The 26712-nt window shown below is 29.5% G+C and overlaps 1 protein-coding gene across 5 annotated transcripts in view; it reads right to left on the bottom strand.

The window, feature by feature from the left end:
- The window catches only part of Ca-beta (Calcium channel protein beta subunit), a 150504-nt gene that overhangs the window by 12715 nt on the left and 111077 nt on the right, over window positions 1-26712 (bottom strand). For 4 of the 5 annotated variants that reach the window (XM_071183359.2, XM_043044163.3, XM_043044164.3 and 1 more), the window contains exons 2-6: window positions 10136-10252; window positions 5340-5462; window positions 2630-2763; window positions 1890-1981; window positions 1658-1788 (exon numbers count right to left, since the gene is read on the bottom strand). In XM_071183359.2, coding sequence (XP_071039460.2) covers window positions 1658-1788; window positions 1890-1981; window positions 2630-2763; window positions 5340-5462; window positions 10136-10252 — 597 coding nt within the window. Of the gene's footprint in view, window positions 1-1657; window positions 1789-1889; window positions 1982-2629; window positions 2764-5339; window positions 5463-10135; window positions 10253-22601; window positions 22657-26712 lie in introns of all 5 variants that reach the window. The other variant, XM_087167956.1, reaches the window with a different exon arrangement.

Below are 26712 nucleotides of genomic sequence, written 5' to 3' on the forward strand. Positions count from 1 at the left end.
AAAATTAGTCACAATATTTACTCGACCCCCTTTTTCTATATAACGCTTCTAGAATTGTACATTTCGACAAAAATATAATAAAAATGTCATTCTGTAAATCAGCATTAGGATGATTCAATATCTGCTTTAGGAACAAAACTAATTTTAGATTTGAAATTCCGGCACAAAAATTAGGTAAGATCAAGTATATTTGTAAAAAGCCGACCAGCCTGTGTAGGGGTCAGGGCTTTGCATCAGAAAGATTCTGGGTTCGAATCCCGGGCAAGGCATGGATATTTTTTCATTCTCTGTACTACTTGTCCTCACTGTGGGAGCAACGTTGACCCACTTAATATGGCGCTCCTGAAAGAGTGGCCAACAAATCTGCCTTTATGCGCCTGAATTGACGAATGTCAACCCAGATTGGCATTGCAAAAAAAAAGTATTTGCAAAAATTCACCAATTTTTTTTCCTCAGTGTTGTAATAATTTTTGAAAAACAAAGTGAAATCTAAATAATTTTCACATTTTTGTATAGTTGCAGAAATTACATAAACATATTAATTGTTCAAATGCGTATTTTTACGTGACTTTCATAAGAGTTAAAAAGAACTATAAAAGTGGCATTAAATCGCACTTTTTATCTCTCGTATTGAGATGAAAATGTGCATAGGATTCCGATAAAATTTTCTAACTATTTTTTTTTTAATTAATACAATTTAAAGCATAATTTTCTCTTTTTCTTGACCATTTTAATTCGAAAGAATTGGATTTCCAAGATATTAGATAGAGTGATTTCGCAAATTCACGTTATATTCCATACTCTCCCGTACGTAAGATTTGAAACTGCGCATGTTTGGGTTTTATTTTATTATTTGTTTAGATCCTATGTATTTTTACGTTTTGTTGTTGTTTTGAAAACCTACAAGTACGTTGTTTATAACTTTTAATCATTGTTTTCCGTTTAACCTTTCCTTCAAATTAACAACGTGGACGTGTTACAGATAGATGAAGGGCACCAACGCAAAATGAAGAGGGAGGATTCATTATAACAAGATGTTAAAATGAATCATGCGACAATTGGTTTATTTAATTAAAAATATTATTTTATTGGTTTTAGTTTAAATTATGGTTGTCAAATTATAATAAGACCATAAGAAATTAAATATTTTTCCGTAATTTAAAAATAATAGAATGTATTCCCTTTAATTATATAAATTAGTAGGAAAAAGTTTAACTTTCATTATATGCACGTTTATTCTAAATATTCGTTACCGGTTTTTGCAAAACCTTTTATTTTTATTCACATAAATTTCATATCTTTTCACAGGGCGTATTTAACCAGAATTGGTGGCTGCGCACTTGAAATGCGTGTGCTAAATTACTTCAAATCTTACGAACGGAATGTAAGGTAAAGGTGCGAAATCTCTCTGAAAATCAATCTGAAAAGTGTGAACGGAATGTAAGGTAAAAGTGCGAAATCTCTCTGAAAATCAATCTGAAAAGTGTGAACGGAATGTAAGGTAAAAGTGCGAAATCTCTCTGAAAATCAATCTGAAAAGTGTGAACGGAATGTAAGGTAAAAGTGCGAAATCTCTCTGAAAATCAAACTGAAAAGTGTGAACGGAATGTAAGGTAAATTGCTATTAAAAAATGAGTTAGACTGTGAATGGACATACTTTTTTGAAGAAGGGTTTCTTCTTCTCTTTCGCTGGCGGCGTAGTCACAGTCTTTCCGAGCTTACTATTGCCCAGACTGTCACTGTCGTCGCCAGCACCCGTTTCTACACCATTCTGGTCCACATCGAAACCTAGGGGATTATTAATTTTGAATTAGCTCACTATTTCTATCAATAAAAACATATTTCTCAGTTAAGAATCATATCTTATCAATAAAGAGAATAAAATTTACCTGGAGTAGGTGGAGTTGAACCTCTAGATGTTGATTTTGTGTTAGTAAGGTCATTTGTTAGACCTCCGAGATTTGAAGAGGAACTAGTTTTACTGTTAAAAGAGAAAAAAAATTTAAAAATATTCTGAAAACAAATATTAAAAGTATCAATTCAAAAAATAACCAGTAATGCTCAGTTTTAAATGTGCCGAAATGTTTCTTTCTCAATAATTTTATTTGATATAAATGTGACCAATTTGATAAATTATACAAAATTTTGTTTTGAGGAACGTTTAAATAAGTTAAATTTTAGCATTGAAGTTGTAGAAACAGTATCTTAAATCAGAATTATAAAACCTAAATGCTCATAATAATACTCTTAAAACACAAAATTAAAATAATTAAGTGCATTATCATTTTTATACAATGAGCCTTTTTTTTTGTAATTCCATCATCTGAGCAATAAGATACTCACTATTATTATCATTTTCAGAAATAGTTTTTCTTTAACATTTTAAGAGAAATAAAACTTCATAAAATAAATAATTTTATATAGAATAATAAAAATATAATTAAATAATACAATCTAAAAAAAAATCTAATTAAGAAATCTATAATCTAAAAATGAAAGTATATCTGATCTTTGAAAATTTAATTATTTCTTACAATGAGAATTTTTTGTTTGTAATTCTATATTCTAAGAAATAAGGATATACTCATCAACATATTTAAAGGGGGACCCAAAAATCTATAAAAAGTACCTGGTATATAACTTCCTACTACTTGTTTGTGTTTGCTGTAAACGTAGATTTTCTAATTTAACAGGACTAGGTATAAATCCGACATCACAGCCTTCTTTTACTAGGCGACCAATCCACCAGTCGTTGTTGTATTTCTACAGGAGATTATTTATTGTTAATATGATTTACTTAAAATTATGAAAAAAGCAAGTTTATAAAATAACATATAGAACTGGTTAAAAAATATTTTTAAATATTATAAAATGGTGGTTTCAGAGAGGTTAGGCATTTGTCAATAATATTCAGTTTATATCGCTTTGAGTTTCATACAAAAACCCTATTTTTTACTTTGTTGAATATGTCAAATTTTGTGGTAACGAAGCAGCATTTGCGGGAGGTTTTATGTTTCTGCTTTAATTGCAAGAAAAGTGCATTTGAAGAGCATCGAATGCTTGTAGAAGTTCATGGCAACAATGCTCCAACTGATAAATCATGTAGGGAATGGTTTCGAATTTTCAAGAATGGTGAAAGAAGAAAGGTGAATGGTGTTGTATACTATGAGCTGCTACAACCTGGCGATTCCATTACGGGCGATTGGTATAGGCAACAATTGATTCGTTTGAGCCGTGCATTACGTGAAAAACGGCCCGAATACGAACAAAGACATGACAAAGTTATTCTCCTGCATGATAACGGTCGGCCTCATATCGCAAAAGTCGTAAAAAATTATTTGGAAACGGTCAAGTGGGATATTTTACCCACACCGTCGTATTCACCGGACATTGCTCCTTCTGTAAACCTCATTTATCATTTTTATCACAAAATTATTTTATTTATTACATATTTATATACTTTTAGTGAATTCTATAATTTAATAACAACAAATGTCATACTTTTTACTTTGATTGCATTATATGCTTCTGTAGACTGATTCGTTCGCAAATAAGTGAAAATAAATAAGAATGCGAATAGCTTATCATAATATTTATGATTTCTTGATATTAAATTTAATTTGGATATATCAATTACATTTTAAAAATATTTAATTTGCATTTTTAAATATGTAAATTTATGTTTCATATAATATTTAAACATATATTTGTTGTTAAAAATGCATATAACATTCAAATTTGAAGCAATAAAATAATAATCTTTACAACCATACATTTATCGACGAAATAAAATTGGGCGGTGATACACGACATTCATGTGAGCGGGGCTACCCGAAATGCAATTTTTTTGTAAATTTGTAATTACTCGAACAATTTTTCACATATAAACATAGTTCTTTGTGCAAATTAAACTTATGTCTACACACTTTTATGCTGCATGTATAGAAAAAATTATTTTTTTAGTATTAAAATGAAGTTTAATCGAAACATTCAACTAATTTTTCTTAATTTCATGACTACTGTATTCAACATATTTTCAAAACTATTGTTTACCATGTTACCAGCTGCATAAATACTTGAAACTTGAAAATAATCTTTTTTTAATATGACAATTAATGTCCGATGACCCATTGGCTTGAAAAAATATTCTATACATATGAAATTGACAGTGGGCGGGGGTACCCGACACTCCCCTATAAGATTTATAAGTAGATATTTAGATTACTCAGTAGTAGAAAATTAGAAATGTTTAATTTGTGGCTTCACAAAAGGTTGTCGGAAAAAAAGTTGTTTTTAGTTACAATGCGCTTTTAGTGCTGAAGAGTTTTCTATTGCATTAAAAATAAAAACGGAATGTTAAACTTTGAAATCGTTTAAAATCTTTCCTTCACGCATCGTTCTTAAAGTTAATGAAAACTTGAAAAAAAATCAAACAGTACTTTATGCTATATTCTTATACCAGATGAAACATGAAAATTAGCAGTGCAATGTGTAATGTAATTTTCAATACATAAAATAAGTACTATTTAAAACTATTTTCCAGTCCTCAACTAAGAACTAAATTGTTCGTATGGGTAAAAATTAACAATTTTCATTTTTATTGTTTAATTTTTATTTATGGTAAATGCTTGAATAATTCGACAAAATTTAATTTAAGACTACAAATTCAAGTCTTAAAAAGTTTAATTAAGTAAAGATTTGATTTCTTCGTACATTTTCGGAGAAATTTCATGCGGTTTATGAATTTGTTCTTTTTTATGAAGAGTCCTTGTTTCAAAAACTTCGCCACCGATTTTAAATTTTTTTAGATTATTGTTCGAAACATTTTTACTAGTAATAGTTTTTTAAACTTTTGATTTTTATTTATACTCGTAAATAATTTTTTGAGACAAAATTCAATTTTAAATTTCGATTTAAAATATAAAATTTAAATCATCTATAAAGGAATTTAGAAAAGCACAAAGAAAACAAGTTAGAAATATTAATTCAAATTATTAGTTTTTTCAGAAAAACAACCGCAATAGTTTTTGCTTTAAAATAGATTACCGGCATAGAAAGTCTGTTATTCTTAAAAGGTTTAAATATTTAAAAAAAAATTAAAAATATTTCATTCATTATAGATATGTTTTAAATTAAAAGAAAACAAACAATTTTAATTGTCAAGTTAATCCACTTTTAACTGATCACCACCACTGTCATTTGGCAAAATTTTACTGTAATTTTAGTTTTTAGAGAAATTTTGATTGTAATAATTTTATTTTTATCTCCGTATACCCCCCTGGGGTGGGTCGGAGTTCAACCTATCTTATTAAAAGAAAACAATCACATATTTCTTATACCTCTTTTATGTGAAGATAGTCTTTAATGCCGAATGAAATGGCACAACCGTGAACTGGTGAATCGTCGTCTAAACCACCGTCATAAGCGACGTTGGTCCGAACAGCAAAAGCCACCGGCTTCGTCTGAAATACAGAAAAAAATATTTCAAATTAAAATTTGAAAATGAAATTACAATGTGTATAAATGCAAAAAAAAATACATTTATGTTTGATTACAAACAGTCGTTATTTGTTAGATTAGGCTGCAAAATATTTTAGGCTAGAAAAATCTTTTTACGTTACTTATTTTTCCTTTTTATAAGAAACAGATTTCATTAGAATAAAGAAATATCACTATAATTGAAAAAAAATTTAATTATAAAAGTTTCTTGTACGGTAAAAAAATAAATAAAAAATTGCACCAAGTTAGAGTTTTAAAATTATATATTATTAGAAATACATATTACATTAATTATTGTAGTTTATTCACTGATCAAAACAATTAGAGGATATTGAGATTGTGTATTGATGTTACACCTGGAGATTTTTTTGAATGATAGATACATTATCAACAGACGTGTAGGCTATATGCGATAAAAATGATATTTGTTTTGCAGAAAAAAAAGCGTTTTATTGAGCATTTGGGTACAAAAGGAAAAAAACAAAATTTGTGTATGACAAAAAAAATTACAAAAAGGCGTTTCCTTAAAGGAAAATCGTTTTTAGAAGGGGGTACGATTTCCCCGGGTGGCCAGCAACGTTGAACACCTTTGACACATCGAGTCAGTGAGGTTACTAATGAGAGACAGGGGTATTCTGTCTCACTCCTCTAGAAGAGCTCTTTCCAGTTCTTAAAGAGTTTGAGGGTGTGGTTAGTATCCAGAAATTAGTTTGCCTAGAATGTTTCAAACATACTCGATTGGGTCCATGTCCGGAGAACACGCTGGCCAATCCATTCGTATGATTCCCTCCTCCAAAAGGAAATCATTCACCAAGTAAGCACGATGTGGCCTCCTCGTGTAATTTTTTTCATATCTCCTAACAAGCAAGAGACTTACGTTTTTTTTTGTTTTGTTTTTCTAGAAAAATACGGAAATCGTGATTTCAAGTTGTCCCTCATTCTACTTTTCAGTTTTCATGGGATTTAGTTTTTTGCACCGTCAGTTATGTTTGGTGAAATATTTTCGATTTTGGCTTTCGTGTCTTTAAACTCTGCATTTTATACCACCCATGCAATTCTTCTGAAGCTAGCTAGAGTGTTGCTAAAGAAATGATTTATTATTACAGTGTTTTTTTGTGTCGTTAAACCGCCGACTCAATATTGGGTTTACGACTCCTAATGTTCAACTCCGTAGCCGTGTAATTTTGAACCAATCTAGAAGACAAGGAAATTCCTGGATCAGCACCCCTAGAGGTATTGATTTGTTTTGGAAACATGGAGTACTTAATGACTCCACAGATTTAACGTGCATCAGTCACCATTTACTACACGGGGAGTCTTCGGCCAGCGGGAATCGCACCCACGAACTCTTGGACATGGGCCTAGTGCCCTACCAACCAGGCTATCCCGGCCCCTATTACAGTGGTTTAAAAAAATTTAAACTAAACAATTGGTTTCAATAATTGGCTAATGCACAATTTTAATCTATGACAATAACTGACATGTTGATAGTTATTCGAACAGGAAGAAGCCCCACAAATATCTTGAGTTTGTAGCCTACTGGAAAACTGTTAATCACAACCATTTTATTTTAGAGCATTATTTTAATTTATATGGACGAATTCAAGCATTTTGTCCCAATGAATGAGCCGAAAAAATTTAAGCAAAAAATGATCTAATATCAATCATACCGAGAAAAATTGTTCAAACAATTCTAATCGTATTAACAAATCAGGCCTCTAAAAACTAAGAGAGCAATCACACAGCAAGTGATTGCTTTAGACACGCATGCGAAAAATTTAGAAACTACATATAAGAATTACTCACGCATGCGCAATTCGCTTTGATGCAAATCGCATGCAGTAGGAATGCTCCATTAGGGGTGAAAATTTACCTTCACGTCTAAATTCATAAGTGTAAATGAGATCTAGTTTGCCCGCGACGCGTCATACACAGACACTGAAACAAATTCTTGAATTATATTTAAAATACTTTTTTCTTGGAATATTCTTAACAGCACAGAGCTTCTCGCTTCTATATTGCCTCCAGCAGTGTAATACATATGCATTCTAACAAAACCTATTTTTAAAATCTATTTGTTTAAAAATTTCTCCAGTGTAATTTTGAAATTTAGGTTGCGTTTTCAAAACAGGATAATGAATATTCAACTTCTTAAAATCTTTGAAATTCATAATACTAACTTTACTTCCAAATCGCATTTAAACTTATGACACTTAATATTATTCAAATCGATGTAAACCAAACGTCTTTCATCGTAATCAAAAGAACAGTTACAGCAAATGTAATTTGATTTAGATTTGAATAATCATTTTCTTTTATTCAAATGACGAATATTGGAACCTCCGTTTTCTCCTTTCGTTTCATTCCCAAGATGTTCAGATATAATAAAATAAATTTAAGAACATACCTTGTTGGGACCAAATTAGCATTTCAATTTATTTTTAATCTTATATTCTACTGTTTTATGATTTCATGTACCGCAATGTACACATAATTAATCAATTCCAAGCTTTAAAAAAATACTGAGCTTTTTTTTTGGTTATCTTTAGATCTGTAGTTTCGATTTTGCAAAGCATTAGAATGTCCAAACGTTTAAATTTTTGTCTATCAAAGTTAAAAATTCAATTAATACTGCTAAGAGAAGAACTTTTGTAATGTCCATTATTTTCGATTTTTTATGCTGCAATTTACAAAGCTTTTACTTAAGCTTTACGATATTGACATAATATTTTGTTTTGTGTAACACAATCCATAATATATATATTTTGTTAAATGTAACATAATCTATGACCCATAATTACCTATGAGACAAGAGTGTGCAAAAGAATTTTTCTTTCACTGCGTTTTAGGATTTAATCTTTGTTTGGTGGTGTACGCATACAGCATGTTTAGTAATCCCCACTCTTAAAATATAGTTTTAGTCAAGAGAGAAAAGAAAATCGAATGGACTCTGAGGATAGTGAAATAATATTCAAACGAGGAAAATAAAAGAAAAATATATTTAAAAATGGCAAAACATGAAAGATGGTAAAATACGATGAGAGCGAGATTAAAAACATGAAACCATATGCGAATATGCTATTTGCAATTGCTGTGAGTTTTCTGCAGTTTCTCATGACTTTTAGGACAAGTTAAGCCTATCTAAAGCCAGAGCAGTCTATGCTTATGCTGAGAATGACGCAAAACGTCAATATTGGAGAAAGTCACAGTTTTGTAAAGATGAAAAGCTTCGGTGGTCCAATTCTTTTCGAATTTTGTACCCGGGTAGCATCGACGACAGTGCTGACGTGAAATATCCTCAGTGTTAGACGAATCATGCTTCGCCGTCAAGCTAACCGTGGGAGGTTTTCCTTTTCATGTAACGCCAATGCGGGTTGTTGTTGTTGTAGTTCATTTGCGTCCCACTAGAGCTGCTCAATGGGCTATTGGCGACGGTCTGGGAAACATCCCTGAGGATGATCCGAAAACATGCCATCCCAATTTTGATCCTCTGTGGAGGGGATGGAACTCCCGCTTCGGTAGCCCAACGACCTGCACGTGAAGTCGAGCACTTTACGGTAGCACAGCTTAACGAGGACTAATACCGCACACCCTCGGTCCCTACGCAGACTGATCCAAGTGGGTCAACCACCCGCACACTGACCGCAGCCACTGATGCTTGACTTCGGTGATCTGCTCAGAACCGTGTCTTAACGATCAGTCCACTGCGGGACGCCAATGCGGGTTAGTTTCATTGAAAAGTCCTCCAAATTTCTCCCTATACTTAATCCAGGAATTCTCTTGTCTTTTAGATTGAGTTCAAAATTACAGGGATACGGAGTTGAGCATTAGTGGCCACGAACTCACTATTGAGTCGACTGTCCAACGACGGTTTTAAAATGAAATACTTAAACGTTTACCCCATTGCTACATTATCTGCGCTCTTAAAATTTTACAAAATATGAGAATACAGAAGTGAATTTGATAATTTTCATTTAAGCAGAAAAACGTCGCCAAATTGGCGATTTTTAAAAAATTAAATAACTGTTGTTTCTAATGTCATTTGCCACACGGGCAAGCCTGCTTGGGGAAACCAATCAAATTTAAAGCACAGTGTGCGTTTCTTGTTTTTTCAGTGGAGCCAACCTATAGCCAAGAATTCGTCTTCAGCCACACACACGTCACAGCCAGTTTTATAGGGTGGACCCATTCATACATCCATTCATTCATCCACAGATCGTAATTTTGACCTGAATCATATAACCCCCAGAGGTATTGATTTGTTATGGGAACATGGAGGACTTTGCGACTCGACAGATTTAACGTGCATCAGTCACCATTTACTACACAGGGAGTCTTTGGCCGGTGGGTTTCGAACTTACGAGCTCTCGGACATGGGCCCAACGCCCTACCGATCAGGCTAACCCTGCCCTTAATAACTTTTAAAATGTTTAAGTAATTTTTCCGTTCTAAAGCTAAGATGATTCCTCACGGCAAGACGATATATATAGTTAAAATAACCGCTTTGCCACAAGTGTATGGTACATAAACTAAGACTTTTTTTTATCCCTTGGCGACAGAGTTTCGAAAAACCTTATTAAGGGGGGGGGGTGTATTGCGAGAAACTTCAGGCTAAATGGGAATGTGAAAGGTATACCCTGGCCTTTTCCAGTTGAGCCAGTGCTTGCCGTTCCGTCTCCCTGCGTAGCGCCTCTCGTTCTTCATCCAGAGAGAGATCTGAAGAAGGCTGGCTATAATTCGAGTCCGCCGACCCCTACAATATAATAAATACATCGATAAAAAATACATCGATAAAAAATACACAGATAATAAATACACAAATAAATGTATAGATAACAAAAACATAAATACAGTAAAATAAATACAATCAATACAAATGACTTTAAACCTTTAAAATTAATTTTCGAAACACTGCATCTGCGTGCGAGCTTTGCGAAAGATATTTTTTTAAAGGGTAGACCTTAAGTGATTAAAATGATCTAAATTGTTAAGTAAAAAAATCAGATGAATACTAATGATTTGACAGAGCAGTGATGGCGCAGGGGATAGACCGTTCGCCTTCCAATGAGGGCAACGGGTTCGAATCCTGGCGATGGAGAGTCGATACGAATTCCTCATCCGCCTTTCATCAACCACAGTGTTGACGTAAAATATCCTCAGTGATAGCCGCATCGTGGGTTAGAGTCTCCTTGCCGTCAGCCTTATAGTGGGAGGTTTTCGTGGTTTTCTTCTCCATGAAACGTAAAAGCCGGATAGTTTCATTAAAACGTCCTCAACAAGGACAAATTTCTCCCGTTACTTGATCCAGGAGTTCATTTGTCTTCTGGTTTAGGTTCAAAATTACAAGGCGATGGAGTTGGACATCAGTAGTCGTAAACCCAAAAATTGGGTCGACTGTTCTACGACGGTTATAAAATAAGGTATAAAATGATTTGACAGAAATTCTAATTATTAATAAACTTTAACTTTGATTTATATTTTGTGTTGCTCCTAAGCAATAGAACTTATTGCGAGCGATGCATTGGCATTTTGATGTGAGGTAGCAACCGCTCATTTGTTCACTATTTTTTACGTCATAATTTTCTTGTAATTTAATAAGACAAAAAGCATTTAAGTTGCTTAAACAATTGACGTTTTAAGATAGTTTGAAAAATAGACATTTTGAGGTTGTTGAGACTAATTCAAAGCTCTTTTGTCAAAAGAAATGTCATTACACATACAGTTCGAGTATTTTAAACTAGAAGCTTTAATTCGAAAATACAAACTTACTGAAATTTATGAAATCGAATAAATGCTTTAAACATTTCTTCCAAAAATGTAACAATATTTTATAAATCAAAAACTTCTTAATTTTTTTTATAAGCCCACATAATGGCAGCGAAGAAATAATTTTTTCAAACATAAACAAATTAAATTGTATCTCAAATGCTTTTTATTAAAAAAAATTTTGCGTAGCATGAAAAGCGCTGCGAAAAATAAGGGGAGGAATTTTTTTAAAAACTGTTACAAATTCACAAAATGGCATGAGTGATATTTAGATGGAGAAACAGTTTTCGAAAACGGTGCTAATAAATAAAAGGTAAGTTTATTTAAATTCTTAAGTGATATCTTTTATGAAAAAGTAAAAACTCCCCCTCAAGTTTCACAGAGATAATAAACAAGGTGATAATAAAACAACTCCGCCAATATACGATTTCCTGGTGAGAATACTATTGGCGAGAACGGAATAAAATTTTATGTAAAGATGTTATAAGGTATTCACCCTAGAATAGTATAAAAAACGGTAACCAGTTCTTACGATCGCAGTTACAGTGACAAAATTTCGAAGTTTTCACAAGATAATTTCTTATTTTTCCCCTCCCGAAATGTGATTCTTACAGTAAAAAACTTCTAAGCCTGATGTGAGCGCTATTCTACATATCGCTTATTACATCTCAGTCTAGCGTCGCTATTATTCGGGTTAAATAGTTAACTCCAACTTTATTTTGGTTAGATTACATTTTTAATTTCACTATTGGGTTATTGCCAACTTGGTCATCAGAATAAGCGTTGCTGTTTCATTTATGGCAACTCCAAAATAAAGCTCCTAAATAATTCGATATTTTCCTTTTACTTCGCATATCAGATAACATGCATTTCTATTTTTATATAATTTATTTGTTTTGCTTTGATATGAAATGCATTTTATCCGGATTACAATTTGTTTATGTTTTACTTTTGGCGCAATTTTATTTGACTGGGCATTGCACGCAAACAAACACATTATTTGCCGCCAAAAAATTGCCAATTTTCGCAAAGGGCATCACTTAACTGTCTGATAACAAACCAATCGGCGAATTGCTTCGTTTCATCTCAGTCTAGCTGCGCTATTATTCGTGATATAAATTTGGCTCTAACTCCATTTTAGTGAGACTATATTGTGAAATATCCAGTGAGTTATTGAAAAGTTGGTCACCAGGATGAGCGACGGTGTTTTATTTATTTCAACCCGGAATGAAAACTTTTAAATAAGTCAATATTTTCTTTTTACTTCGCATCAGATGACACGCATTTCCATTTTTACGTTATTTCTTTGTTCCATTTTAATATAAAATGCATTTTATCCGGATTATAATTTGTTTACGTTTTTCTTTCATTGCCATTTTATTTTCTTGAGTATGGCACGTACAAAAGATGCCAATATCCACCAAGTATATCTATGTATATTTTACTTTCATTTTAAGCTTTTTTCTTATTTTTTACAGTGAGGATATTTTTTGATGCAAGGGTTACCATTTTAAAATTTCGAATATTTGTCATTATAAACATATCCATAAGAGCTGGATAATCTTCTTTTAAACACTATTCTTAAGCGCATGCCCTTAAGAAATTCGATTCCGTTTTCTAACTGCTTGCCTGGGCGTCGTATGTATGCAGTTATTTTGTAATCACCCTGTACATTTTTCCAATAATTCATGCATGCATTCCAGATATTATTGTAGTTATTATTCAAATGAAATACGCGGATGAAAAATATTTATTAGTTGAAATACAACTTTACTTATAGTTACTTAATTGTGACGTAATTACAGTATTTAATATTCAAATGAAATACGCGAATGAAAAATATTTATTTGTTGAAATACAACTTTACTTAAAATTACTTAATTCTAACGTAATTACGGTCATGTAACTTATTATATATCACTATTTTATTTTGATTTCACCCGTTGTTAAGCTAAATAAGGTTGATAAGAAAATACTCCTTATAATTAAATATTAGAAGAAAAGAATTACAAAGAATTAAAAAAAAAAAAACTAAAATCGACTTCAATAGGAGCTAAAAGATATGTTGGAATTATTACTTTTGATTATTTATATGATTACCAAAGCTTATATTAACGCTCTACATAATTATTACGGTATCTTTGTATTTCAACTTTCATTTTTTTTCTTTTCCTTTTCTTTAGCATATACTTATTGTTTGTCTCTTGTGTACCTATTATTTATTTTATTTGTCTCTTGTGTCGGAGAGCTAGGTCAAATTTCTTATGACTCCAGAATCATCTGAGCTAGGATTCTGAAATTTGGGCATCGACAACAAGGAGCAATTTTAGTCCCCAATCCTAAAATCATTTAAAAATTTAACTTAGATCGGTTAGGAAGGATGATTTAAAAATGAGTTTTTCGCATTAGTTTAAGATTATCCATTGTTATAAATAAAACTATCGATGATTCTGTTTAGGACTTTATTGCACAATCTTTATTGTTTAATTATTTTCTTCAAGCTCATTATAAACGTAGATAGCGTAGGTAAGTCATCGAATAAATAGTTCTAAAGTTATCAGAAACCATATGTTGAATTTATTTACAGTTCGCTTTTTAAAACGTGCTTTAATAAAAATGAAAAGTTTAAAATCAATGGTAATTAAAGTAAGGAAAAATAATATTATTTACTAAAAAGCAAATGCAAAGTTATTAAAAAAAGTAAAATTTTGGCCAAAAAATATTTCAAGTAAGAAAAGGTAAGGTAAAACCTATTTTTTTCAACTTTAAATTTTATACTAACACTAGACCATTTTATCCATACAAACGGCCATTTTTAATATTATAATGTAACAGAAGTGTAAATTTTTTCTTCTTTTTTGAAAGGAAATGTTATGTTGCTATTTTATTTTAACAATAAGTTTTATACAAATCTGAGAAAAAAATAATGTTTTATCTAAAATTTTCAGAAAGTTAGAAGTTTTTTTTTGTTTCAAATTAACAATTAAACAATTTCTTCAACCCATTTTCATTTTCATAAAATTGTTTCCATCTCTAGTATCGCTATATGAAATAAGGAGTAAAAACTGGCTAGCTATTGCTGCAAATCATTGCTATTGCTGCAAAGGAATCAAATTGAATGACATAGTTTTCTGTTTCATACATCTAGAAGACTTAACTATTATTAAGGTTTAATAAATAAATGATGTATACTTAATACAATATATAGATTGAACAATTTACTTATTTATCAATATACGTATGTATCAGAGTACAAATTTAGAGATTTTCTTAAAATTTTACTTATCGATTAGACAGGTAATGATGTTTACATTTGTCAATGTATGAAATATAAACGTAGAACAATATATCAATTTAACAATTAAACATAATTACCAAATTACATTTTTCGTTTAAGTTAAGCAATATTCAAATGATATAACCTGTAAATAAGCAATAATCTGTGCATTTATAAAAAATATGCTGGCATGTCAGTGATTCAATAAGCTTTTTTTTCCTTCCAAAATAGTACTTAATTTCTCTATAAAACCAATTTAAAAATAAATTTTTTTAAAAATACATAAAATCTAATGCCAATCTTATTTGAGCATTTTATTAAAAAAAATCGGAATTTTTTATCTGAATTATCATTGGGGGCTTTGTTCATCAATACTGTGAAGCGTACAAAAAAAAATAGTCTATTTTGTCTATTCTTAACATTTTCTTTTGAATAAAATATATTTGCCACTTTTGAAAGTTGGAAAAAATTTAAAAATGAAAAAAAAATTCTCTATAATGACGATGAAGTTTGTGATTTAAAATCAACGAAGTTTATTTCTTTGAATAATTACCTATTCCGCAAAATTTGCAGCTCATGATGTCTTAGATAAATAATTTCTCGGCATGGTTAGCGTACAATTTTTTTTCAAATCTATTTTGAAGTTTCATAAAGAAAGTATTTTAGTCAGATATAAACAGTTTTTGAAAATTAAAAGTAGATATTTTAAAGGATGAAATGAAATATTATGCATTTTTGACCCTCAATGATTTCTTTCCAATTTCATGGTGCTGGAGGAATCATCACTATCGCGAATTAAAATCGCTTCTTTAATCTTCATTAAGTTTCAGTTTTTAAATAGCACATATTCTAATTTACAGTTTCGGCAGGATTTGACATTCAATAATTTTTCTTTACGATGAACAGATAGAAAATATTCCATATATATTACGCAAATAAATTCTTAAAAAAAAAAAAAATAAATAAACTGCCCCTTATAATATCGATGAAGTCTGATTCGACAATTCTTCAAATAATTACCTATTCCTCAAAATGTATCGTTTGTGATGTCACTAATTATTAATTTCTTGGTTATTTCAGCACTAAGTTTTATTCGAATATATCTTAAAGTAGGGGTGCACAATCTTTTTGAGCGAAGGGCCACTTGCACAGTAGGTGGATTAATGATTGGCCGCATGCATATTTAGTCATTTTAGCGGCAAATATCATAATTTTTATAGAAACAGTAGTGTTCTAAGTACTAAATATTTGTATCAATAAACTTAAGAACATATTTGAGGAAAATTGAATACTCTTAATTATTTGAATTTATTTAAAACCAAAAAAAACATGCTTTTTTTTTTAAATTACTTTTTCCATTTATCACAATAATTAATTTATCAAACATATATATATATATATATATATATATATATATATATATATATATATATATATATATATATATATATATATATATATATATATATATATATATATATATATTAATATATATATATATATTAATATATATATATTACAAAATGAAAGTACAAAAAAATATACGCATTTTATAGAATAATATAAATGTGAATTAAATATTTTAATTAAGGAAAATTTATGATTAGACAAAAACCAAATTAAAAGAATTTTTTTTTATTACATTCAGAAAATCCTGCGGGCCGCACATCAACAGTAGGTGGGCCGCATGTGGCCCACTAGCCATAGGTTGTGCACCCCTATCTTAAAGTTTCACAAAGAAAGTATTTTAGTCAAATCTTAAATAGTTTTTAAAAATGAAAAGTATATATTTTAAGGGAATAAATGGAAGTTGTCCATCCACAGTAAGATCACGATTGACCACAGGAGATTTCTTCGACGACGGTGCCGAAGAATCTTCACTGGCGCGAATTATGATATTTCCTTTTATCTTCAGTTTTTATTTAACACGTATTCTAATTTACAGATTCGCCACGATTTGGCCTTTTATCGTTTATTTTTTACGATGGACGTACAGTAAATATCCCATGTATATCACGATAAATAAATTTTTTTAAAAACTCACGTAGTGTTAATTTAACATGGTTAATTCTCCAATTAATTATTGTAAATACTCCCTCGGATTACAATGAAGGGCATAGTAAAATTATTTATGATACGAACTAAACTCTGTGAGAAAATCACGGTAAAAAAAAAATGATCTTTGTCCACGTTCTTGGAGCGCCATAATTATATTTGCGACTTAGCACTGAAAAGTTCAAAGAAAAATAAAATAATTCCCATTATTCTGAAGGGAAAGAACAAATTAAAGGATTTATAAGCCGGGTAAGAAATTTCTTGCGAATAGAGAGAAACAAATTGTAACAAGCAACTAGAATTTAGCGATAAACAATCATGCTTTCCATAACATCATTATTACATTAGTCTAATGTAACACCATGCAGAAGAGATAAGTGAAATGTCATTGATTACAATGGTCAATTATTCTGTAACAAAAATTAAACAATGATTCCTGGTAATTAAATTGTATAATAATCGATGTTCATTATCTTGTAATCTCAGTTCAATATTATTAGTATAAACCATTACTAATTATAATATACAATTGCGTTTATAAATTATCGATTTCTTGTAATCAATAACAATAGAAAACACTCTGTCATGCACATACATTTACTAAAAATACTGTATTTACAAGCACATGCAGTGTATACATAAGTTTTAAATCGGTATAAGTATAAAAAAAATTAACGAGACATGATTGCAATTTTGGTTTTCATTTAAGAATATATAATAATGAGAATTCAATATACTTGATTATTGAAACATAAGACTGACATACTCAAACTTTGTGTTAGACAGAATTACTGAGGAAAGCTATGGCCGAATAGGATATGCATGATAAAAGAGGAATGAATAATGAAATTGGATATCCATTTACATAGAACCAGGTGTACTGGGGCTGAAATACCAAGCCCTCAAACATTTAGGCCTCATAAGGCACCTCTAAAGTTTATGAAATAAAATAAAATTTTGTAATTTTAAAAAAAATTATCAGATAGTTTCAAGCGCAATGTTTTATAATCCAAATCTTTGTTTAGAATCAGTTAAAATGAATAAAATATTTTTGTTGCAAAAAAATTTCAGTGTGAAAAAATGACATTTGGCCATGCTCTTTTATACCCCTTACCCAATTTCCTAATTTCATCTATTTTCTTTTTTTTCAAAACTTCCTTTTGGGGTCACTGGCATGATCATTTTTACTCTTTTATTGTTTTCGCGTTTGCTTAACGTTTGGATTGCCCCTTCCCCTTAACTATTATTAAAAGATTTTACCTCGTTGGGTTTTCTTTTAAGTGTTCTTTACAACATAATTATGTTACATCTAAAATGTATTATTTCTTAAAATGTATTTGCTCCAATCTTAGATACGATATTTTATTTTTTATTTTTCCATGCTTTGTGATTTTTTTTATTTGATTGAACTTTATTCACATCACTTTAATTTTTGTGAAATAAGATCTGGATTAGGATTTTATATGGCTCTAAAAGACGGGTAATCTGACAAAATTAATAATATTACCCCAACACAATAGCGCGTGATAATATTGGTTGACATTTTGTCCTTAAAAATATTTACCGCGCGCTCCAAAACAATGATTAATAATTATAATTGAATATTGTTTGCTTTATTCAAATATTTTTTTTTCTAAATTTGCTCACAAATGTTAAAAATTATTTTTTCTGGTAAAAGCTAAACTAGTTGAGTAGATGTATTTTAAAGAAGGGAAGTTAAATGACTCTAGCGTTAGAAAGAACGAAAAATCATAGAATTTTTCCTAACAGGTAACAATAAAGAAGAGCAGAACGTTGAAAATTATAAGTTTGAATTAGAATTAATCTGTATAAAACTTATCAGTTTCTCTTTTCTGAAGAACAAATTTATAGAAAATTGCTATATCCTGCCAATATTTTGCGCATAAATTAAAAACAAATAGTGCAAATTAGTAAAAACGTGAAGAAAACACTAACGTCAATCAAATAAGTTTGATATATTATGAATCATGTATTTAAAGTCAACTAAGTTGATTCCTTTCTTATTTGTATATAGTTTTCATAATAGTCAGAATAAATTTCTGTTCGATAATATGCTGGATAATGAATAAGCAAAAAATTTTTTCACGAAGAAAAAACTTTATTACACTTATACACAATTTAAAAAATAACATTTTGAATTTTATATTTCACCTAAGCTAATCGAGTTTAAGAGAACAGTTTTGTTGAATAAATTAAATCTTTGTTGTAGTGGCTGGGAGCAGATATGCTACTGGAAGTGCGAAAAAAGCTTTAGTAGCCGAGACATAGGACCTCAAAGGGTAAAAAAAAGAATAAATTCTAATTATAGAAATTATTTTGAAAACTTTTTTTATTTTCTTTATTTATGCATACCTTATTTTTTTATGCTTATGAAAAATATCAAGCCATCATAACATATTAGTGTTTATAAATCGATTAATAACTAAAAACTCTTTTTTAAATTTTAAAAACAATTTCATCCAGAAATTTTATTGATCTCGGACTCTTCTAAGTTGGAAGTTTTGATATTATGAAGTAAGAGAGCTCCACTAATATGTCACGCATGTTTGTAAGAAATTTTTTGTTCTATTTTTTTTTCGCAAGGTGTATTACTCTTCCCCTCAGAGCGTTTCGAGTTTATTTTAAAGGATTAAGTTTTTTTTTCTGCTTTTCAAGAAATTAATGCATTTACATTTGTTTCTAAAATAATTAATAAAATCTTATACCATTCACTTAAGAAGTAAATATACTTAAATACCTTTTCTGAAATGAAAACTAGTAGCAAATACAAAAAAAATCACAATTCTTCTGCTTGAATAATATAAATCGTTTTTATTTTAAAGCCATTGTTTAGATTTATTAGGAGAAAACTACAATATGTAAATATTGCAGGACTAAATACATTAAATTTATAACAATGACCCCAATAAATCATAATTATAACTATTGCATATTTTTTTAAATAATCCCGCCAACACCCTTAGCAATAATATTGACATCACAGCGCTGAGAAAATAAAATTTTGTCTCAAAAATAACAAAATTATTTGTTTAATAATTAAAAACTAGTTATTATTGGATTCATTATCTACACTATCTTAACATATTCTAAAATTTGCAATTTATTGCCAGAGAAAAAATAGCCACAGAAAATCGTGGGAGGGAAAAGTAAATTAGAACAGGTCAATTTTTAGCTATGAAAACATATATCATGAATAAGATTAGCAAGTCTTCCTTTATCTTTTTCTAAGTTACGACAATTATTTTAATATTAAAACCTATTTGTAACAATAATATTCTTTTTATAATAAGTTTAAAATGGCTTTACACTCATTCAATTTCATTGTTATTTACTCCTTTATAGCCAATTGTCATGCCTAAGTGTCAGCATGAAACGCTCTCATTTCTCAGCCGACATGCAGACGGATGAGAGCAATTTCCCGATAACTTCCTGTCATCTAATATTTGTGACAGTATTCTGGAACGTATTAAAAACTATAATTTTTTGCAATTCCATAAGATCTGAGATCCATGCCCTGATTTAACTAATTGAAATGAGAGACATATGACTCACATGCACGTAGTTTTTGACTAAATAAACATCAGAGGAAAGGAACGGTTCTTTGAGATGAGCACGTGTTATTTGTTCATTTGTTGAGAGTTTTATTTTCGCTAGAGTGTTGTTTGTGTATTTGGGCGTGTAGTCCAGTTTATAATTGACAGTTAGAACTTGCAGAGGGCAATTTTTTCTGTTTTTACTGTTACAATGAAGCATCAAAATTGCTTAATAGAACTCAAAATCACAGCACTTGTGTAAAAAATGTATTTAATCAAAAAAAAAAAATTAGGTTAATAAAATATGTAAATAAAATATATGTACAAGATATGTTGTTTATCTTCTAAATGGTGTGTGCTTAAAGAACACGTTATATTTCAGATATTTCATGGATTTAAGCTTAACAGCAAAAAACCTCCTGGTCCAGGGCAGACATTTGCAAACAAGACTCCAGGTCTCAGCGATAAGTGCGCGTTTGCAACTCCTGTCGAGAAAGGATTAAGAATAACTCTTTCTGGAATACACCTATACAGTCTACAAAAGTTTTTAAAAAAACAATTGTTTAAAAATTAAGGTCCCTTAACAACTATTTATATGTTGCACATATACATCATATCAAACACAGACAAAAACTAAGAATTGTAATTGTTTATTAAAATTTCAAAACGGGTGAAACTCGCATTCAATAAAAGAGGAAGATCATTTGCCTAAAATCAATTTGGGCTTTACCTTTTAGAAGGCTCTGTTAGTATTTCCAAAATATTTTAACGAGATATTGAATCGCTTGCCTTAACCCAGGGCTAAAGAGAATAGAAGGGCTGGTTCACTCCTTTGAAGTATCTCTCGCCGCGCCGATCCTCCGACGTCACTCTAGTGACGTCACTTTGGCGCAAAGCTCGCACTTTTACTTCAAGAACGGAGCGTTTGGCCTTACTAGCTCTAACTAATATTGGATCATTTCTTTTTCCGAGATATTCTAAGACATTTGTTATTTTCTATAATGACTTTCCTCAGTTTTTGCAGTGAATTTACAAGAATTTAAAACTATTATCGAAATGCCAGTTTGCGCGATTGCAACTTTCAAAAATTCTGATATAAAAACAAAAAGAAAAAGTATAATTTTTCGCGTGTTCCCTAAAGTAAATGAACAACTATGTAAAGAATGGATTCCGAAATGACACAGTTAATATAAAACAGCAATACGTTTATTCTGTCGTAAAGAACTTTTATAAAAATTCATTATCTAAATAGAAACCGCCTCGTTACTTCATAGAGAATGGCAAGTGAAAAGAATTAAAAAATAGATAAAGTCAAAGAAAATTAAAATGTAAGTAAAAAGTATAAATAAAATATATAGTATATAGTTGAAATTCTCCTAATTTCATAACATATTTTTTAATGTAGTTATTCTAAATATTTATGATTTTTTTTTGAAAATTATATTCTTTTCAATTTAAATATCTATAAATTATATCATCGTAAATTTAAATGTCTACAAACAATTGTAAAATTTCTAATGTCATTATGAACCTAAATTATTATTTTGTTTCAGTAATTAGCGTTTAAGGTTGATGTTTCCTAATGGTTAAGTATGAACAAATTGCTATTAACGACTATTTTAAAATCAGGGATTCTAAATTTAACTTAACTTATCTTTATAAAAGAATATGTAGATAAAAAAAGTGTCAATATATGCTTTCCTTTTTCCTAATAATTAAAGTTAAAACTGAACTTTTTAAAATAAAGTATTTATAGTGTCATTTTAGTTAACTAGTAAAACATTTTTATAAGCTTAAAATGGTATTTTTATTAATATAATGGCCAAGAAAGTTCTTTTGAACTATGTTTATGAACTGAAATAATGTGTTAATTACGTAAAGTTTGAAAGCTAATAACCAGAAAAAGTCTAACTTATTTTTATAAAGAGAAAGATGCAAAGTTATCATAATATCTTTGCTTGCGATCTCCGAGATCTGTGGACACAGTGACGTCATGAGGAGGGAAATCGTGGCTTCAGCTCTAAGAGCGGAGTGAACTAGCCCTTGTATTCTCTTTAGCCCTGGCCTTAACCAGATATAAGTTCACTTCGAATATATTTAAAATATGTTTTAAAAGTCCTCGTTTTTTTACCTCGAAAAAATTTTGTCCTCTTTTTTGCGATAAAAATTCCGAAAACTTTTTGCGGAACTTGCACATTTATAATACATAAATATACTACAAAAATATGTTATATGATAATTGATATGCAACATATATTACTTTCAACACAGTGATGGAATAAATAACTCGAGTTTAACAGTTCGATTATTTTAAGCAACAACTGTTCATAATTGCTATCCGAGGTTCACATATATGCAGTGTGCGCATAAAGAAGGAGAAAAAGAAAGAGAACATGTGTAGAAAAGATAGATAGAAATAAAAAAAGAAGCAGTAGGCGTGTGTAGCTTACCAAAGGTGTATACTTGGACATACCAGATTACCAGGCTAGGTAGTGCAGGCCAACACTGATGTGAGCAGCATGCGAGAATAAGATACTAGAATCAGAGCATTGCACACACACGCATGACCTTTGTAGAACGGACCATATGCTTTTAATCAGAGTTTCTTTTTCCTTATCTTAAAACTAGGTATAAGTTTAGTTTTCCCTCAAAGAGTAAAATATGGTTCAGGCTCCTTATTATCCAAACCCTGTTGTGTTGGCATTTAAGTTAAATGAAGAATGAAAAGTCGAGAGTGATAACAGCAAAAACAAGAGCATTCACATTTTTATTGAAACAAAGTCTTGAAAAAAAAATAGGGGTCCTAAAAAAAGTTTATATCGTTAACCCTTTGACGCAGATGGGACATCCTTTTATTTATATATATATATATATATATATATATATATATATATATATATTGATGCTCTAATTGCCAAGTAAAAATGTGTTTTGGTACTTTTTGGTTATTAAAAAACAGTCTAATAGTTACTAAAAAATCTGTTCGATTATCGGAATTATATTTGTACTAAAATAAAACATTCAAAAAGAGTAGTTAGAATTTTTTTTTTCATTCATATTCAAAAATTTACCAATAATTGATTTCGAAAAATTAGTGATATTTCAATGATGAATAACGGTTTTTCATAGATCTAAATGACTGCAAATAAGTCCAAATTTAAAAAAAATTGCGTGGAAGTGAGACGTGTTTGTAAGAATTTATCTTTAACGCAGAAAAGACAACAAGGATGAATAACCATTATATAAATGTATAATTTGAATAACGTCGCTGTAAATGATTAAAATGCTGAATATAATATTTTTCACTTGCTTTGACCTAAATTAATGCAATATAATGAAAAAAGTATGAAAAATATGTTTAATAAAAATTCTGTGTCAAAAGGATAAAGGATTATTTTTAAAGCAGTTAGGTAAATATTACACACCTGAATTATTATAAAAATGAGTACCGTAAACCGGGGCGAGTCTACCCATCCAGGGGCGAGTCTACCCATTTTAGTTTTATTTAATTTTCACTATTTTAAATTGCAAATAAAAATTTTTTTACCGACGGAGGACTTAGTTCAGAGTCTAAGGAAGATGGCGCTGTAGTAGTTTGATCCGTTTTTATTTATTTGGTGTCTTTTTAACCAACCTGTTCAAACGTCTTTTGAGAGATTTGTATTGAAAATCAGCAAACTTTTAGTTGGTGCTTCGTAAGTATATTATTATTATTATTACTATTTTTACTTTGGTTAAGTGAAAAACTTATCTAAGACTAAGATTACATTAATTTTATATGAAAAAAAAAACAGAAAGAATGTAAGTTTTGCTGTTGTAAACAAAAAGCCAGAATTCGCGGGGCGAGTCTACCCATTCGTATTTAGTTTTAATAAAGCATAATAATATAATTTAGAACTTTGTTTATATTAAAATTAAGTCATTTTAAATGAATTTGAGTATATTATTTTAATTCTGCATTGATAAATTTATCATTAATAAGAAAATTCATAGGTTAAATATAAATGTAAATATAAAATATGTTTATTTTACCTATTTTTCAATTTTTACATTGCAAAATTAGCTTTTTTTACTTAATGTAAGTTAAATAAATTAATATTTATAAATTATTATTACCTCCCAAAAGAATGGGAAAAGGATTTTTCATGATTCCCAATGCTTGAATTTCGATTTTGTTAATAATCTTTAATTATTATTATTTATTAATTATTTAATGGTAAATTTATATTAATTTTAATTTATTTTTATCAACAATAATCAGAAAAATATGTTATTTTATAATGTTAATGATTATAAAAACAAAACTGTGATCAAAATGTGATAATCGATCAAATACTCAATTTGTGTTATTTTATGAATAAAAAAATGGAATATATAGTAAAGTTATGAATTTTACTTCATAAATATCCTATATAGTAACTAAAATAACAATTTAATAGTAAAATTTGATTATTTACAATGTTAACATTCATTTTAGTAGAATGGGTAGACTCGCCCCATACGAGAGATTTGTCAGCAGTTCTATAAAAATATACAGTAACAGCGTAACTGTTAATATTTTCTAAAATCGATTTCACAGCTTTAAAGAGGGATAAATAGCGATTCCGAAACACCTATTAAAAGCCTTTTTTCTTTGATATTTACAAAAGTTTGACCACTTGAAAGTTGACAAACTGAAAAAATGGGTAGACTCGCCCCGGTTTACGGTACGTATAAAGATTACAAACTAAAAGAAGAAAAACATTTAATCCCCTTTTTTTTTTTTTGGCTATGTTCTCATATTATACAAACAATTTCATCCAGAAATTTTATAAGAGAATTTGGGTCATATACTATAGCTTGAAAAACAACTGAAATTATTCAATTTTGAACACTTTTTCGTAGTAGCATTATTTACCACAGTGACGATGAAATAAAATATTTTATGCGGATGGTGTTTGATTTTTAATGATAAGTGTTAAATAATATAGGGAGTGACAGTTTTGCTAATTATCAATTTAAGTTAAAAAAAAGTAATAATCCTAAAAAAACATATTTCCTCTAACGAAGTTGAGTTTAGTCTTTTATTGTTCACAAATGTGTTTAACCTTATTACTTAAATGGGGAAAATGTTAGCATTGTTGTATAATATTGGTATCTTTAATTTTTCTAATCGTTGTTCCGAAAAGCATGTTATAGAGGGCTTTTATTTCAATTATATTTCTAGAACGAATATTTATAGTATTTAATTAACTGAATTCTATATACCAAATTTTAATCCTAAAAAAAAAAGCGATGACTTCACTATTTTTTTTTAATTTTTTATTTCAACGATTGAAAACTCCTCATGCACCACAAATTATAGCAGGAGGCTTACAGAAGTAAGTAGAAAACAAAAACAAGAAAATTAACAAATTTACATTAAAAACAAAATTCCGCAAGGCAGCAAGACTTATACTTTTAACCAGTTCTGAAACTTCTCACTATTGGACTATTAAATTTTTAACACACTTCATTACTGTAGCATTCTGAATTACTTATACAGTTTAATCAGTTTTAACTACACACTCAGAAAATTCATTGAAAATTCATTTGAAAAATAAATATACTGGGCAAATTCTGTTTGTTCGTTACATAACAGAAAAGTTACGAAAACTTTTATTGATATTATATTTGAATTTCAAAGCTTCTAAGATATGTGCACGAAGACTAAATTTTTAATAAATAGTATAATAAATAATAAAAGCAATAAAAAATTAACAATTCAGTAGATCCAACAATTCAACGAGGATAATGTAACAAAAATTTAATGTTTGTGAAAAGAAAACAATAGAATTTAATAAATAGGCGTAACGCATTAATGAGTGTAGCATTTATTATTCTGTTCTAGACATTTACATTTTATACATGGTTTTTAAAAACTGTCTATAATCCTGTTTTTCATCTTCAATTTTTTTTTATTTATTTTGTAACCGGTGTTGATCAGCCCATCCAATTCTGACTTTACGACTATCAATAATAAACTCCATAGCATTGCAATTTTGAGCGTAACCCAGAAGACAAGGGAACACCTGGCTCAGGCATTGGGACAAACTAGCTTTCTTGTTGAAGACTTTTTGATTGAACTAACCGGCATTTTCGTTAAATAAAGAGGTAAACCATGATAAACTCGCCCATGACAAGCCCGATGGTATGGGTATTCTAACCCATGATCAGTGAGAAATGATCTAACCCATGATCAGTGAACAAATTATATTTTATGTCAGTACTGTCAGAATATGTCATTTTATGTAATTATATATAATTTCATGTAACATATCATTTTATGTCAGTGCCAGGTGGAAGCAATTTTTAAAACATTTAGCAAAAGAATCACTTTTTAGTTGCTCAAAATAAAGTAGCTGAATTTATTCAAAATTTTAGTAAAATTTTTTATTCTTTCAACACGCCCACCTGAAAAAATTACGTGAAAGAATTAATGCCTCCGATTTCAAAATTCCAAGCTAAACAAAATTTTCAAATTTTGAAAATGAAATAAGTGTATCTATTATACCATGAAATATTCACGTCATGCTACCTTGT

Source organism: Parasteatoda tepidariorum, chromosome 7, assembly GCF_982258835.1.
Source record: "Parasteatoda tepidariorum strain Cologne lab strain chromosome 7, Ptep-v5.0, whole genome shotgun sequence".
In the NCBI taxonomy this organism is placed as follows: Eukaryota; Metazoa; Arthropoda; class Arachnida; order Araneae; family Theridiidae; genus Parasteatoda; species Parasteatoda tepidariorum.